Source organism: Telmatherina bonti (genome assembly GCF_933228915.1).
Source record: "Telmatherina bonti genome assembly, chromosome: 1".
Taxonomy (NCBI): domain Eukaryota; kingdom Metazoa; phylum Chordata; class Actinopteri; order Atheriniformes; family Telmatherinidae; genus Telmatherina; species Telmatherina bonti.
Window position 1 is genome coordinate 20,352,612 of NC_136619.1, and position 17,503 is coordinate 20,370,114.

At 39.6% G+C, this 17,503-nt stretch overlaps 1 protein-coding gene across 1 annotated transcript in view; it reads right to left on the bottom strand.

Annotated features, from left to right (window-relative positions):
• Positions 1-6,031: 6,031 nt before the first annotated feature.
• Positions 6,032-17,503, bottom strand: part of smyd3 (SET and MYND domain containing 3) — a gene marked incomplete at its 5' end in the record, with an annotated part of 95,297 nt that continues 83,825 nt past the window's right edge. Inside the window, 2 exons of the mRNA XM_079245510.1 lie at positions 6,032-8,327; positions 8,538-8,646. Of these exons, the coding sequence (XP_079101636.1) occupies positions 8,211-8,327; positions 8,538-8,646 (226 nt within the window). The 3' untranslated portion in view covers positions 6,032-8,210. The remainder of the gene's footprint in view (positions 8,328-8,537; positions 8,647-17,503) is intronic.

Here is a 17,503-nt window from a genome sequence, read left to right on the forward strand (position 1 = left end):
ATGGAGATATCCAGAGATTTGTTTTGGGACTTGGAAACAATCTCAGTGGCCGATACTAAACAGCATCTAAAAACCAGGCTAGTTTGAACCAAGTGACCAGAAAAATAAAATAGTTTGACTGCAGAGAAGTCTCACAGTCTGTGTCAAACTCTGAGGAATGTATAGAAAGAAAAGGAGGAGAGAGTTAAACAAAAACTGATTCTTTTTTTTTAAACAAGGAGGATAAAAAGAGGTGTGGGAAATGAAGAAAACAATTCTTCCATCTTTTTGGAAGAGCACTTTTTAGAGTTTGGCTGTAAATAGAGTGCTGACTACAGAATGACGCGGTATTGTGCAGAAATGACTGCGAGAAAGACAGATGATTTAGATTAAGTGCCTTGTGAACATTTCTAACAATACCAAGACCAATTCTCTTTCCCTCTGACTTTGTGTGCATAAAGTATGGTGCTAGCATAGAAAAACCCACGCATATATCAGTGTCCTATAAATCTTTTCATTTATAGTCATTTCCTAATGTGATGTTTTACTGTGGGTCAGTGTTTCATAATATGAGAAGAGAAAAAAAAAAAAGGAATGACACTTTTTCAGTGTGTAATCAGAGATCAGAGAAAGCACATTAAATCTGAAATGAAGATAAGTTAAGATGGGAAAGTAAAGGGTGCCAATTAAAACAAAAATCTGAATGGAAAAACAAATATGAACAGTTTTTCCAAAGACTCTGAAAAAGAGCTGCACAGCTACGTCTGTGTGTTGTTTCTGCCTGAACGTTTCAAACAACCAGACCGCATCTGAATTTGGACCCTCTGGGGCATTCATACAGTTCATTTCCCTCTGATACAGATGTGATGGCTTTTTCGTGTTCACAAAGCAATGAAATGTCAGCGTCACATGGGAGTGGAAGCGAAAGGTTTTTCTCTGATCCAGTGTTAAGAACGTCCATCCACTGATGATCCACCAGCCTGCTGACTGACAAGCAGACTGTCTGTTATTTGTATCCGTCTTGTTCTCCTCTATTCTAAAAGAAACTGAATGATTTGTCAATGTGTGTGTTTTATAATAAGACTTCTTTTATTTGCGTGAAATGAAACCATGCAGAGACTATGAATGACAATAGGATGAACTGAATACGTGAAAAGTTTGAGCATATGAAAAGTGATACACTAAGTTGTGCACTTTGGGAACAAAGCTGAGATTACATAACTCCAGTGTTGAGTCTCAGGACTTTTAAGAAGAATTTCTAAAAAAAGCAAAATGTTATGATTGAGCACCCTTAAAAAAAAGAAAAAGAATGGAGGCCAAATTACCAGTCATAGATCTCTGCCTGGTTTCATTTATTTTGGATGGATAGCAACATTTAAAATTTGTTCATATTACTTATCTATGGTGCTTGAGATGTTTATTATCTTAATGTTTGTACAAATATAAATATAAGAAAGAGCCTGCATCCTTCTGAAATATAGAGGAACGCCCTTCAAATGCTTCTTCTACATTGTCATTATTGCTGGTGTTGTCCACATGTCCATCTCTCTTCTGTATGGCTTTGACCTGCAAGCAGAGCCCACTCTTTGGGACCCTGTTGATCTTCTGTCAGGGTGACCGAGGACCCAGAGCTGACTTCAGGAGTGGAAATGATGAAACAATGACAAGTCCTGTTCTACCTTAATCACTCTGCTTTGTTTGTCTGGACTGTGTAGTGTTGGTCCACACATGGCTGTGTAAACAGCTAACAGCCAATCATTTCACTTGCTGAAGGAGAAAGCTGCGAGTTAATTTGGCAGGAAATGACCCGAGAAACCAAGACCTGTTCAAGTGTTTTCATCAGAAGCAGGCAAAGTAGCCGTCTGGCATACTATTCTAATCGCTCAGTTCGCCATTGAGGTCACGAATGAAAGTTTATTTATTTCAGCTCATGAGAGCAAAGTTGTTCATTAATGTTCTTATTTATCGATACATTATCTTAAAAAAGTTACTATGCATTTAAGAAAAATAACTGTACATACTTTGAGGAGTTCATGTCATATATAAAAAAGTATACTGTGTGCACATATCATATATGCGCTCATTTTTATTTTATATATATCTATATTTTTTGGGTTGGTTTCATTTGCTTCTGTGGTTCCTCTTGGGGATTTTGATGGATTTGAGTTTCCAAAAACATTCAATCTCTCCGTGGTTACAGTCAGGTCCAAATGTATGTGAACACAATTCTGCTGCTGTACTAGTAGGGTAATCAAGGAGTGTAAATTTCTTCTCTCATTTCACAGTTAACCAAAAGATGTTTTAATGCTTTTGGATTCATGGCTATTTTCTTCGTGTTCATGCATTTTCACAGACTCATGAAGTTTCATCACCAGATACGGTCTGCTTTCAGAAGACAATTACAGAATTATCAGTGAAAAAAAAAAGACTCCCTCTTGAACTTACAAAGTCGAGAACTCTTTCAAGGAGGTCTCTTGATTGTAGAGTTTGACAATCAAGAAACCTTTTGAATAATAATACAAGACAGCTTGGGAGAGTAAACTCCCATGATGCAGTGTTGCCGTGAGTTCCACATTGAGGATCTTAATCCAAGTGTTATACAGAATATCAAGGTAACTTGCTCCGGTCCTATGAGAGATGCAATCTAGCAGGTTTTCCATGTATCCCTGCTCCAACACACCCGACTCAAACTAATTCATTGCAGACCTTGACTATTTTGTTTCTGATCCACTGAGGAAATGTGAAGAGGCGAAGTTGTTAAATAATATACAAATACATGAACCTGACCACACATAGTAGCTGGAACAACAGGATTGTTTAAACCGCCGAACCACGGTTAAGTTTTGGTTGTTGCTTGAAGTGAATGCCTTTATGATACAGACTTACAGCCTTGTGTAATTAGTGGTGAATGTTTTTGGAAACCTGAACCTCTGAATGAGCCTGTATATGTTGCCAGTGTTAAGATGCTATGTGGGAGGTTTCTTCTCTGACCTTTCACTGCCAAATCTACTGTGGTGGCACTTTATAATTCAAGCAATATCTCAAAGACTTTGAAGCCAATACTAGTCAGTGCAAACTATGTGGAATATTTAAAATCAAATCACTCGCCAAATATTCATAATGTGTCGTAGTAGGACAAACAGAAAAATGCAACAAACGCAGTCTAAAAAAAAAAAACGGACATATTTGACGTGACATGTTTTTCAGAGGTATTGATGAATTATAAATGTGTTATCTGATAATCTGACACATAGCATCTTTAAGGTCATAAGGACTACTGTGTGTTTTACATTCCAAGTCAGACCACATTTACATAAATCAAAAGTTGTCATCAGACTTAAGTGACAACTTCAGTTCTGTGAAGTGTTTAAAAGATGTTTTAGAAAATGCCCAGATAACAGATAAGACCAAACTTTCAGTCTGCTCAGAAACAAGTGTTAATAAATCCTTATGTGAAGGAATGTGATCTGCAATTTGCTGACTGCATTTGTGTTGTCTACATGATTCAGGATCAAACTGCCTTCTGCAGACTTCCTGCTTTTGTAAAATGTGGTCTGACATGTTGTGTTGATGCAAAAGAAAGATGGAGGATGTAAATAAAAACATGTATTGAAAGCGTTTCATGTCTGGTTCCTTGTTTTGTTTTGTGTTTTTGCACACAGAAAAGTGCTGCTGCAACATCTGTTGTGCTGTCTGTTTCAGTCTTGATGAAATATTCAGTTTTAAAAGATGAAGCAGAGCTGGAAGGCAGACGAGGCATTCTTACACCGACAAAAGTCAGTGGAGATTCTTTAAGAGTAGCTGTTAAATGTGCCTGAAAGACAGACATCTGTAGAATAGTGTCTGCATGTGGACCTTTAGTAACCTGCAGGCAGTTTCTCTGTTGCCCTGTTGAGCCTTTGATCATTAATGCACTGCAGGAAACGGCAAGGATGGGAAAGAGACCTGGCAATAAGAGGAGAAAACGTGTATCCAAGGGGAACTATACAGGGATAAAGCCACATGATAAAACCTAGCAGGACATAATTCTATTTTATCAGTGAAAGAGAAAATGAAGTTGGAAGAACTAAGATGGTTTATAATAAGATGGTTTGATTAAATTGATTGGATTTCTCAAATTTGAACGTTTTCCTTCGTCTGGAAATGGTAGGAAAAGAAAAATTGCCTTTAAAATGGTTGCTGACAAATAAAACGCTCACAGAACAAAGCACATCATTTGGTTTAAAACTCCTTCCTTCACATTTCTAACAGCTTCCAATTTTCACCTTGTTTCAGGCTCTCCTGCTGGACCCATGATTCCTGCAGGATTTAAGTCCATCTGCTAACTCACTGAGACCTTTCTCTTTTAGTTTAATCTTCAGCCCCAAAATGAATGAACAGCTTAAATTCCAACTTGATGCATCAGACATGAGCATACAATGCTATTTTAGGAGTTCTATTGATATTTTCCTTAAATGACCCCACAAGGGATTCTCAGTTTCCATTTCAATGTTTAATCACAGTCAATTTAAGTTAATATATATCTGTGATGATGCTTAATATGATTATAATAACAAAACTGAATAAATGTGAACATTTCATAGTCAGCCAAGTACTCCATGGCTGGTTTTAAAATCCAGCTCAGATTTAAAAGAATTAGGATGAAAGATGACGAAACAGGAATATGATGGAGACATGCAGGCTCACCGGGACCTGCGTGTAATATAACATGAGATTACATTCATCTATTTTCCACACACACTATCCCAATCCATCCTGAAGATCAGAGGTGGACAGCTCAGCAATCAATCACAGGGTAATGAAGAGACAAACAAGCACCTACAGTTAGTTACAGGGTACACTGCGTGAACGTCTTCAGAGTAAAATCATCTCCTTGTCAATGTAGGTACTCCATCATCTACGTCATGGTATTCCTAAGAGCTTGAATCGAAGGTAACTGAAAATGTTTCACCTCTCATCCTGAAGGCTCCTTCAGCTCTAAACTCACTGGAGAGGAGCTCCAGCTGCAGTTTGACTCTCCCTCCCAGGCAGTTTCTAAACTTTTCACACCATCACATCACGTGTTCTACAGACACGTCAACAACTCACAAGTGGCAACAAGCCTAATGATCCATGGGATAGCTGGGCGGGTCAACTACACTCATATGCCTTCAGCGACTCTCAGGTGTGAATGGCAACAGCTGATAAGCCTGGAACTGCTCACCAATGAGTTTAGAGTTAAATAAAGATTTAAGAAGAGAAAAAAAGAAATAAAAGAGAATCCAGTTGCCTTCAATTATAACTCATAGGATCACCATCTCCCTTTCCTGGATGACCCTTTAGTTTGGATTTGGATCGCATATTAATCTTTAGCTCCATGTAGGGAATATACAGCAGGAGAGCCATGAAACTATCAAGGGATGGAAGTGAGACATGACAGCCGGTATGTAAAGTAGAGGTGGTGGAGCAGCAGGAGAGCCTGAAACAAGGGTGAAAATTGAAAGCAGGGAAGGGTCAATGACAGGAAAGTGAAGGAAGGCGGATAAAACCAACTGGTGTGAGATTTCCTCCCTCTGACCACAGTCTGACAGTGAAAGACACGATGCTAATGAATGATGACCTTAATTCAAAGCACTTGGTGGGAAATGACAGAAATGTATTTGTTTTTACAGTGGGTGACGGAGGATTTTGATTGGGCAACGCTGAATCTAATTTGATCGACATTATGAGGTGAAAGGAGAGAGAGGGAGGAGGAGAGAGACTGAATGTAATGTCTACTGGAGTGAGTAATGGTGGTAGGAGCAGACAGACTCTTCGCTGAGCTGGGCTTCAGGCACACACACACACCATCTTTTTTGTTCAAACATACAAAGAAAGAAACTTCTAAAACTTTTGATCATGTCCAAAATTATTTTCAATAAATAAAACAGATAATCTGATGGACAGATAATATCTGAACAGAGGAGCAGAACGTGATTTTGCTCGGCTGCAGCACTATGTGACACACACACACACAAAGTTTTTCACACAGGAAATGCTGTCATCAGTTTGTAAATGGTTGAATTTTGGGATTAACATGGGAAGCGTTGGTGTGTGAGAGAAACTAACTACCATACACACTCTGAGCTTGCACACCAACACAGTAACACACAAAAAACAGGGATTAACAGGGGAAGTGTGTGTGATGGATATGCACGGACCATGATGGATGTTTTGAGAACCTGGCTTAACTAAACCAACACAAACACAAGTGTGCACACACACACACCAGAGATCCACGGCCCTGAGATCACTCATCATGATGGAATCCACAGATTACATAGGAGACGGGGGCCAGAGGGGCCTCCCTCTCTCCAGGTCTTTCACTAAAAGACAGAATGGGGGAATAACAGGCTACAGATCAAAACCAAAACTGCAGAAATGTCACAGCCACAAAGTCAATATGTCAAAACAAGCTGCCAGCAGTTACTTAGCACTTAAACAATCACACGTTGTCTTTAAAAGCTGGTTCTGGGATATTCTCACTAATTTATAGTGGAGGTTGTCAAACTGGAGTAGTAGACCCCTGTGGGGGGTGGGGAAATCCTATTTTTCCGCTGGTCATCCACAGGAGAAAAATGTTAATGGAACTAAATCTCTTTATGAGACAGTGTGTTTAAACACTGCTGATGCCTTTGCCTGTGGTGGGCCGTCAAAGATAATTTCCTTCCATTTTTTCCTACTTCTATTACTGTCTACTTGCCATTTGCTGCTGTAAAGTCTGAATTTCTCAACCTACAGGATGAATAAAGTATTATTTTATTTTATCTTAAGCCAACAACCAAGTCATATGTGTGTGTGTGTGTGTGTGTGCGCGTATGTGTGTCAGGTGGTGCAGCGTTGCAAACAGTCCTGCTACAGCAGAAAACATGAAAAAGGCATTTTTGTCCACATGTTTCAAATGTAGAAACATTACGATCCATGAACTAAAAATTGTAAAATGGCAAAGTATCACCAGGTTGTTTTTTCAAACAGATCAGCAGAAACGTCCTAAAACTGCAAATCAAATCAAATTTTATACTGATACACTTTTCATACCAACGAAGCAGCGCTAAGAGCTTTACGTTATAAAAACAATTTTTCTAATTAAAAACAAGCCTTCCCAAACCCAGGTATTATGCCTAAATAATTCAGAAACGAAAACAAAATCATTCCTACTCTTTGACACACAACACACAAAGTGCCGATATTCACCTCACACAATCACATTTATCCGTCCATCTTCTGCCGCTTATCCGGGGTCGGGTCGCGGGGGCAGCAGCCTAAGCAGGGAAGCCCAGACTTCCCTCTCCCCAGCCACATTTGACAACCCTGCGGGGGAGTCCCAAGGCATTTCCAGGCCAGCCGAGAGATATAATCCCTCCAGCGTGTCCTGGGTCTCCCCCGGGGTCTCCTCCCAGAGGGACATGTCAGGAACACCTCACCAGGGAGGCATCCAGGAGGCATCCTGACCAGATGCCTGAGCCACCTCAACTGGTTCCTCTCGATGCGGAGGAGCAGCGGCTTTACACTGAGCCCCTCCCAGATGACCGAGCTCCCCTCACCCTATCTCTAAGGGAGAACCCGGCCACCCTGCAGGGGATACTAATTTCAGCCGCCTGTATACGAGATCTCGTTCTTTCGGTCACGACCCACAGCTCATGACCATAGGTGAGGGTAGGAACGTAGTGGCAGAAGATGGATCAATCACATTTAGCACAAACAAAATTGACAGTCCTTTTAATTCTGGCTTGATGCTGTAAACTTTACCCATGCACACTGATTCATCTGAAGCGTTTGCAGGTGAGAGTAAAGTAAAATAAGTAACCACCAGAGGGAGAGGATGTAGAGAAACTAAAACAAATGTGGAAATAAGACTCAGAAGCAAACAAAATGAACCACTCATTCTTCTCACCAGCATAAAATCAACAGTAGAAATGTATTATTATGTATATGACATGTTGGTAAGATGTCATCATGCAGACACATGGCAGCTGTTTGTGACGGCTATCTTTTGCACAGCAGACCAACTTGGCCATTGAATCCTGACATGAAGTGGTAGCACAACACATGAACCTATGATACCGTCGTCTCTCAGCTGATGCGTCCGCTCGCTATTTATAAGCACAGTGCTGATATTCCTGTTTGGTCTGCATGAAATACTGATGGGGGACACTGCTGGTTAGTTTTTTTTAGCACCAGTCGCACATAAGAGGCAAACAGATGTCCATAATTTAATGACTCCTGGACGACAGATGCTCCATCTCAGCACGACATTCCTCCATCTTCACCATGAGGTCAGTTGTGAGGGGGTGATCTTCACCATGAGTAATCTTTATGATTTTAAAGGCCTGGAAAAGTTAAAAAAAAAAAAAAAAAAGAAAAAGAAAAAAAGTGATAATGCACTGTGATTTTCTGTACAATAAAATTTCCCTTCATGCATTTTTTTTCACAAGTACCCAAAAGATAACAACACTAAAGACATCTATAACTTTAAATATGAAATAAACTTTAAAAGACAGCTCTGACTGCAACATCAGTACTAATTTAATGGCGCTTACCTGTTTGAATGTGTCCAAAGCTTCTTCAGCATGTTGCAGATAATGCTGCAGCTTCCCAACTCTCATCAGCTGAACCCCGTGAACTGGATGTGGATCAGGGAAGTACCGCCTTAATAAACAAGACAGACAGAGAAGATGAAACCACAACCCTTTCACCATAACTTCAAACAGTTCGAGTTTTTATGTCTTTTATTCTATTGTTCTTCTGATTTTGTTAATTTTCATGTAGTTTGCATTTATTTTTAATGTTCCCTCCCATGAGAAGAGAAATGGTTCCTAATATATGTGAAGGTTTGCACTGTTCTGCTTGTAGATATACTGTACATGTCTGAGCAGTACAAATCACCAGCATGGACCCTGACAAAACAAATAAACCTGCGTTAATACGATACATATATGCTGGGGTTAATTCCAGTCAAAGAAAACGGCTCCACTGCTGCCTGATCAGGACAAAGTTTTAAATCTGAGCTTAAATGATCATCTCTGTTACAGCATCTTGCCATTAGTTTTTCTAAGGAAGCCAAACAGTGCACTGGTTTAATAGGTGGACCCGACAATTGGCTTCTATTTCTTACATAAGTGAACCACCATGCACTCTGCACTGCAAGTGGAACTGGACTGGCGGGTAGAAGAGTTTACCACGCAGCCTGTCAAAGCAAATGAAGAGGTTCAGTCTATGAGTACACAGAATGTGACTGCAGGATTTGCTTTCATTTAGTCAGTTTGCTCTCCATCACTCTGAGATAAACACTCAGCATGGACTCACACAGCTACACTAACATGATCTGTTGTGCCCGTCAGTGTCTAAATCTAAGTGTGATACATGTAATGTTAGGAGAGAGGAAGATTATTCAGACGTGCAAAGGTGTGTGCATTACGCATGTCTTGGCGTTGGTCTGAATCTGGTTATGTCAAAGTGTGGGTGTGTCTGCATGTTTGTGTGTGAGAGCCAGCTCTTCTCTCAAATTAATTTCCCTTCTAGCTTCACAGAAAACTACAGCATGCAACGTGATGTGCACAGCGCTTGGAGATTAACACACAAATTCACAATCACAGACAAATACTGCACACAATCACGACAGACAAAACAACAGAAATACTGAAAATGATGTTAGATGCAGAGTTTTTTTGTTTTGTTTGTTTAAGCAAACTTTACTTTTCCTGTTCTCTCTTCTTTAATGATTCTCTTCCACTGCTATAATCCAAACCATGTTCCTTTGCATCAGCTTCACTCTGCTCTTACATGTTGCTGCTGCAGGGATTACTGGTGGAGTCATTCCCCCCTCTGCAGGTCTCCATTAATTCTTCTCCACCACTTTACCTCTGCTGCCATTTTTAATATTCATTCCATTTCCTGCACTGATCTTCTGACTTCTCCTTAAAAATATTCGCTTATTATGAAGAACTGCAGTAGAAATGGCATTTAAACGTATGGACAAAGCTCAAAGCCTATCAAAATGCACACTCGATTTAAATTTCTGGCCCAGCTTCTTTCTCTGTGAGAAAACACAGACATGAATGCACACGGCACTCATTTAAACATGCATACAAAGACAAAGTCAATATGAATCCATTTCACCTGTTTAACCTGGTTTATTTGCCACATTTCAGCAATCTGCAAAGTAAACAAACGGGTTCAACAAGCTCTGAGTTCAACAATACAAATAGTTTATCATTTCATTTGAACAGAAAATTAATCAAAGTTTCATCTTTATGGACAGAAAAAAATATGTTCTTTCTAAAAATTAAAAGTTTCCAACTCTTTAATTGTTTTTCTTAATGAAGTTTCATCAAGCAGAAAAATGTCCACCTCTACATCTTCTCTGACATTTCCAGCAGTTTTTACTCAGAGTGTTAACAGTCCATTTGTTCACAACTTCAAGCTTTACTAAAGCCCCCCCCCCATCAATTCCCCCATGGTTAACATTTAATCATTAAATAGAGAGTTCAGAGACTAAACCAAACAGCATTAGTCCTCAATGAATAATAACAAGTTGCAATATTGATTCAATTATCAAGCAAGCGATTCAGGCAGCCATGACAAGTAAAAATACACGTCAAAACCACATAGCAATTATGTTTCTCTTTTGCATACAGACCAACGAGGCAATTAAAATAATTTCATTAGCCTCCTGTCTCCTGATTTATCCACTAATTTCTATTCCTGTGAGAGTAAATTAAAGAGAAATAGAGTCTTATGGTTGTATCAAGCTAGTTAGAAAGTCATAGCTCTCGGCTACAACGGATGAATTGGGGGGGGGGGGGGGGGGGGGGGGGGGCGTGAATAGTTTGGGGAAAGTGTAGCATTTTCTGGCAAATGCAGTGGAACTAATGAGGCACTTGTCTGGAACAAAAGATCCACGTCCTGCTGTTTGCGAGAGGGAAACATGATTCAGCTTACAAAGAGGAAAACTGGTGATAAGAAGGAAAACACGCTGATGATTAGCTCCAAGCTTTCTGGCTGGTTGGAATTTGATGCCAGTTCAACGTAACAGTAAATTCAGCTCTACTGTTCCACAGTTAATGAACCTGACCTTATAATAGTATTTGTAATTAGGCAAAATACAGTCACCTTAAGTCAGAGCTGGAGAGACTTTACTGAAAAGTCTGTTCACATTTAGGAGAATCTCATGAACCAGAAGACTACTACAGAAAAGTGATCTATAAAACCGGCTTCCAGCCTTTGTAGGTTTAAATAAAGCTCAGTAACGCCTGTTCAGGACTGCTCGATCCAGGCTGGATTGTGTGTGAGCAGTGTGTATTTCAGCCAAAGAAGGATGCTCTCCTCTGACACCAATGTGGAAGGAGCAAATCGATCCTGCATTTCATGGGAAAGGCTCTTTCTGAAAAACTTTTAACTCCGCAACACTGAAATGTACATTCTCCAACTTTTTCAATATTTAATTTCTGTCTTCTACTTCAGACTTTGCATGAAACACTTTTCTCCTCTAGAGAGCAAGTGAACAGCTCTGTGATGCTGCTGGTTTTAAAAGTCTTTGCATTGGATATCACATCGAACCACCAGCAGATTCATCCAGACTGATTTATGGGTGCACTTGTCTGGTCCACCGAGGCCATTGTTGATGCGAAAACCTTATGCAATAGCGGTCTCTCAATAAGTCTACTGAATGCTAATGCACACCAGCGCATCCAGAGGGATAAATCCTTCATTTATTCTGAGGAACCAACCAAAAACTGGATGATGCAAAATGGGAAGTTTCATTTCATTATTGATGTCCTGCAAAAATCTCAACAAGAAGTTATGGTGAATGTTTTTACAAAAAATAAATAAATAAAAACCACATGAAGCAGCAACATCTCTGTAAAGGCTCTAAGCTGAACTTTATGTGTGTCACCTATATTTGCAGGTCTGTTTGTACAAATACACATATGTGTATGGCTTCACATATTCATGAATCTGTGTATAAGTGTATCTTTAGGAAGAATATATGTGCAGCATGAAGATGTTGAATGAGCCTGGTGTGTGCAGCCTGCAGCAGGTGTGTATTATTGTTCGAGAATAACCTCCCTACACATCACAAACTGAATAGAGAAACCGAGAAAGGACCTGCAGAGAGAGTGGAAGAAGAAAGGAATACAGAATGAGGGGAAGGACAGGAGAGAGGGAGAGACATGGAGAACTCCTGCAGCAATCTTTCCTCCCTGTCTGTGAAGAGCCCAGAGGAAGATAGGAAATGAATATGGAGGATCCTCCTCCCACTCTCACTTTTTTTTTCCTTAAATCTCTTCTATTTATTTATTTTTCTTTCATTGTGTTCTTCCCTCCTACCAGTGTAAAGCTAAGTACATCCCATCTGTTTCCCCCCACTATGTTTCTGCATTTCCTTGGGATTCTTGTATCACATCACTTATGCCAACCCTCTTCCCTTCCTCCTCATTCACTCAGGTTGTTATCACAGCTCAACCTGCACCTTTCTGCCCTTCTCTCGTTTTTCATTTAGGTTATTCCACACCAGATTTTCCTTCCCCTTGCAGGTTCACCTTATGGATTTTATTAAAAAATTCATATGAAAACTTCTATTAAGCTAAAAAGACCTTGAAAAATATCCTAAAGTGGCGCCCCGAATCCATTTTCAGAGTTTGACATTTTTCAGGTTTGATCTTTAGAGGAAAAACTTTCTTTTTCCTCTCGGATTCCCCCCCCCCAATGTACTGATTTTGGTGGTTGAAGTGAGCATGGATCTGTCAAGAAAACCCAAGTTTCAACAGTTTGTAAGGAAAAATGTATTTCCTGTCAAACTGGTACCAGTAAAGAATTTTGTGTTGAATTTAAAAAATAATGCAATTATAACTTACAGAGCTACAGAAAAAACCTTGGAAACAGGGATTGTTGCAACAGAACTATTACATAAAAGTGTCTAAAAAGCCTTGTTATTGTTAACAGCTGACCTCTTTTTTGTTGATATATTATAAAATTTTGCAAAATATTCACATTTTAGACGACATCAAGCCTGACAAGGTCAATGTTTTCAATCACGTTTTTACAATATTTTTACATTGCTCATTTAGCAAAGTTAATATTTCTTGTTCAGACATCATCCACAAAGTCAGACAACCAAAAGTCAACATGTTATAAACAATGTACACAATATACACATTTTTGGGTAAAATACAACTACTGAATGTAAGACTACAGCCAATGAAAAATACAAGAATATTTTCTTTTTAATGCCGAGTTAAAAAAATTAAAATAAAAAAAAAAAAAAAATCTATAAATAACTGGTTATGCATTATATTTTTCAGATAATTTTCAGTGTATTGTAAATAATCCCTGGAGAAAATGGTATAAATAAGTCAGTAAGTGGATTATTCACCAGTAAAGCGGTTTTTACATCATTTTTTTTTTTTTTAAGAAAAAAGAATAAATAGCCTTTTAAGAATGAAATAACTGAAAGATATAAATGAAGATAATAGAATTAAGTAACACCACATTCAGTCATTTTTGGCTTTTTTTTTCTAATCTCAGATCTCTCCATCTCCTAATTCTCATCACCATCATTCTCGTTCTTCTGGTGCCCACAGTCTACTTATTTATTTATAAGCTGTGCTGTGGTTTCTCTCCTGTGGTTATGTTGTTGCTGATGTGAGAGAACACGGCTGTGCCACCAGAGCTGTGCCCTTCACACAAAATCAATTTGTTTCTCTCTTACACACACACACACACACACACACACACACACACACACACACACACACACACACACACACACACACACACATTAAAGTGAATAAGAAGTATGGTGTTGAGACTGAGCGAACTACACTGTAGAACCATGAGGTAAAGACGAGAGGTCTGAACATCCCAAATCAAACACTGATGTCGTTTAATGCAACTTCAGACACAGATTTAATCACTTTTGTGCTTATATGAATTTCCACTACATCAGGTTTTGCTTTGGTACACTTCAGCCTTTTACCAGGGGCTTGATAAACACACGGCCCTCTTCTTAAGGCATTTGCAGCATTACGTTGTTACTTTATACCTCACGCAACCGATAACAGCAAAATCCTGTTAAGATCTACTGTAGCAGTCTGTGATTCAGTGTGAGGCTGTCAGATGGCTGTTTAATGGCTATTACACACTAAATGTATTTAGTGTTGGCCTCTGTAATCTGTGAGCTCTTTATGACTGAAAAACTACACCAAACCTTTCCTCATGCTGAAAAAAGTCTGATCTCCATGTCCAACTTTTAATAATACTTACCACGTAGTATACACTTCAGTCTCCACTGTGCTTATCATTTTGACATGCGACCTAAACGTTGATGCTGGCTGATCATTAATCCCAACAGGAGTCTCAGTTACAGGAGCAAAGTCTTAGCAGAACTGAAACAATCAGCACAGTACCAGTAAATGATCTGAACTGAATGGGGTCAGACGCTGCTTTAGAGGAGTTCCCTTTCATTCATGTGTCTTATATTGTTTCTTTTTTATATATTTTAGTACATATAAAGGATCTACAGTTACAAAGTACAAAGTCTACGATCATTCAAATGAAAAAGCACCTCTGCTGAACTGCTTGCATGTACAGTCCATGAATTTACATCCTGTAATACAAGACACACAGTATATCCAAAGTTATCTTAACTTGTTATTACTTATTACTGACTTAGTATTGAATTATTTTAACAGAGACAGGAGCTAAAACTCAGCATTTTAAATTGAAAACAAAAAGAGAATGTGTCAATTGGGATAAAATGCACTCCTGAAGCATCACATGTTCAATGAATCTTTGTGTCTAGCAGCAATGGAACTGAATGAACACTTCCGTGTGCTGCCAAAATATGTTATGTTTACTTTAACATAAATTTATCCACACATACACACACACACACACACACACACACACACATTATTATACATATATATATATATATATATATATATATATATATATATATATATATATATATATACATATATATATATATATATATAAACATCTTCCTGCACTGCACCTTCATTCATTTTACAGAACCAAATTTCTTGGATCTGAGGTAAATGCAAATCTGATCAGTAGTAATCATATACTCTAAATGCTCTATGACTCTAAAAAAGGCAAGATTGCTGAGGGCCACAGAGATGTCCATGTCTTCGACTGCACATTTACTTGTTTAAAATTCCCAGGCGGTCAGCAGGGCAGGAGTTGGCAGAGGACATGACAGAGGGAAACCTTGAACAGCTAGAAAGCAGATACACAATGATCATGACACGGGCAGCATGGTGATGAAAGTTTACTTCTTTTAAGGAAAGTGACTGGATTTTATCTAAATACTGATGAAAACATCTGTACTTTTTTTTTTTTTTTTTCCAGCATGTACGATCAGCTCAGATTGTGCATGCAGAGAGGATGAATCAACAGATGAACATACAGAATAACCAGCAGCTTCTTCTTTGTTTGCTGAAATGCAAACAAGTCTTCTTCTCATCTTTTATCTTACACTATTAGTGTAACACTATTACACTATTATTACACTATTACACTAATAGTGTAAGATAAAAGATGAAAAGGAGAATTGTTTCAGCTGTAATTGCTTGATGAGGCTCAGTGGAACAAGCCTGGGATTAAGTTTGGAAAACTAAATCTGCTGCAGTACTCCCAGACACAGGTCAGTCGTACTGTGTGAACCAACTACAACTTCAAAGTTCCAGAAGAGAAGAGAAGCATCTCATCTGGTTTAAATATTAAAATCATTTAACAAGACTGAAAAATAATTTGCTATCAACTTCACCAGCTGCAGACAGATGTCAGAGCATGCTCACTTTGGAGCAACCAACCAGTGTGGACCTTCACTTGAGACGTGCCAAATAGTGTCAACTTACACACAGTAACACAATGTAAGGATCCTCCATACATATTTGAACTGTTAAATGTCTCAGGCTCAGGTTGTTTAAGGTGGCAAAAAAGTTGTCTTCCACTGATCGTTCTGAGTAGCCTCAATGTTCAAGCTTCAACACATGACTTTCCAAACTGTGAACACTAAATGCTGACTACTGCAATTAAGACACTGTCTACCAACATCAGGGTTGCCAGGGTGATTTGGATGTTTAAATGGAGGTAATCACAAAATGGTGTATAACTGAAAACATGAGAGAAATGTTTAACCATGTCTTTTCTATAACACCTGCACTGTCAGAGGGTTTAGTCAATCAGCTTGTGACTAGTTTCAATGTGTTAGGAGCAAATGTGTCCACTGCAAAACAGTTTAAACACCATGACAGTTTTATCCCATTAACAACATAGATCTGGGGGACATCTTACATCACCTAAATTGTTAAAGATCTCAAAGACTTTGGAGCCAGATCTGTTACAGATTATGAACTTGTCTTTCATTTCAAGCTTATTCCCAGAGCTGCTAAAAAAAAAACCCAGCTGTATTCAAGTGTCCCTTGATTGTTATTTATAGCATATTACAATTTTATGATTATGTCACATCAATCATTGTCAATAATATTTTGAGCAGAAAATATTCTGATAGATAGAATGTAACATTAAAAAACCTTTGCAATGCTCTTTTCCATGTTTTCACCTTTCTGTGTGTAGATACAGTTCAAAGTTGTATCTGTAATTAGTTTTTTTAAAAGCTTTGTATTATTTTTCTTGAGAACTGATGTCTTAGTATCAACAGTTGTTTATAATGCAGCTGTAAACAACAAACAGCATTTTTTAACACGCTGCCATGGCAATCGTTGTTTCCAAATGCAGACCTCTATTAATGAAGGCGCAAAACAGGATTTAGACATGCTGGTTGGAGCTGGATCTACAGATGGAAGCCGGTGAAAACACGGTTTATATGTTAAGCTGAAAACCTTGATAATAAACGGCACTCGGAGCAGCGCATTAAGCACGATTCATCTGATAACATAAAACAGGAGGGAAATCTGCTGCTGTTCGTATTCAGGCCAGTTGCTACGGCGATTCAGAATCGTGAAACATTTTTTCAGGAGAGAAGCATGGGGCCCCCGGGTTTCGGGGCTGCCTCCCTCCGGGAGGGGGAGGCCTGGCCTGGACCTGGGGGGCCTTGGTCGCCTGGAGCGTGCCCCTCGGGGTCGCGCTGCTATGGTACCTGGCGGGTTCCCTGGGGATTATGATGTGTCCGTAGAGGGATGGGGTTTGGTGCGGGTTGGTAGTGGGAGGGGGTGGGGGCGTAGAAGGGGGGGGGTGAGGGGGGGCAGGGGTTGGCAGCAGAGGAGGGGGTGGACGGGGGGCGTGGGAGGGAGGGGGATGGTAGGGAATGGGTGGGGTAGGAATAGTGTCCATGGCGGAGGGGATCCTCCCTCTGGCGCTGGGCCGCCGGGGATGGGGGGACGACCGGGGTGCTGCCTCCTGCAATGCCTGGCGGGCTGGGACTTGCCCTTCTGTCTCGGTGAGGTGGGGGCACCTACTGTGGCCAGCTGAGGAGTTGGTCGCCCAGGGGAGGAGTCCTTCTCCCCTGGTTGTGCCC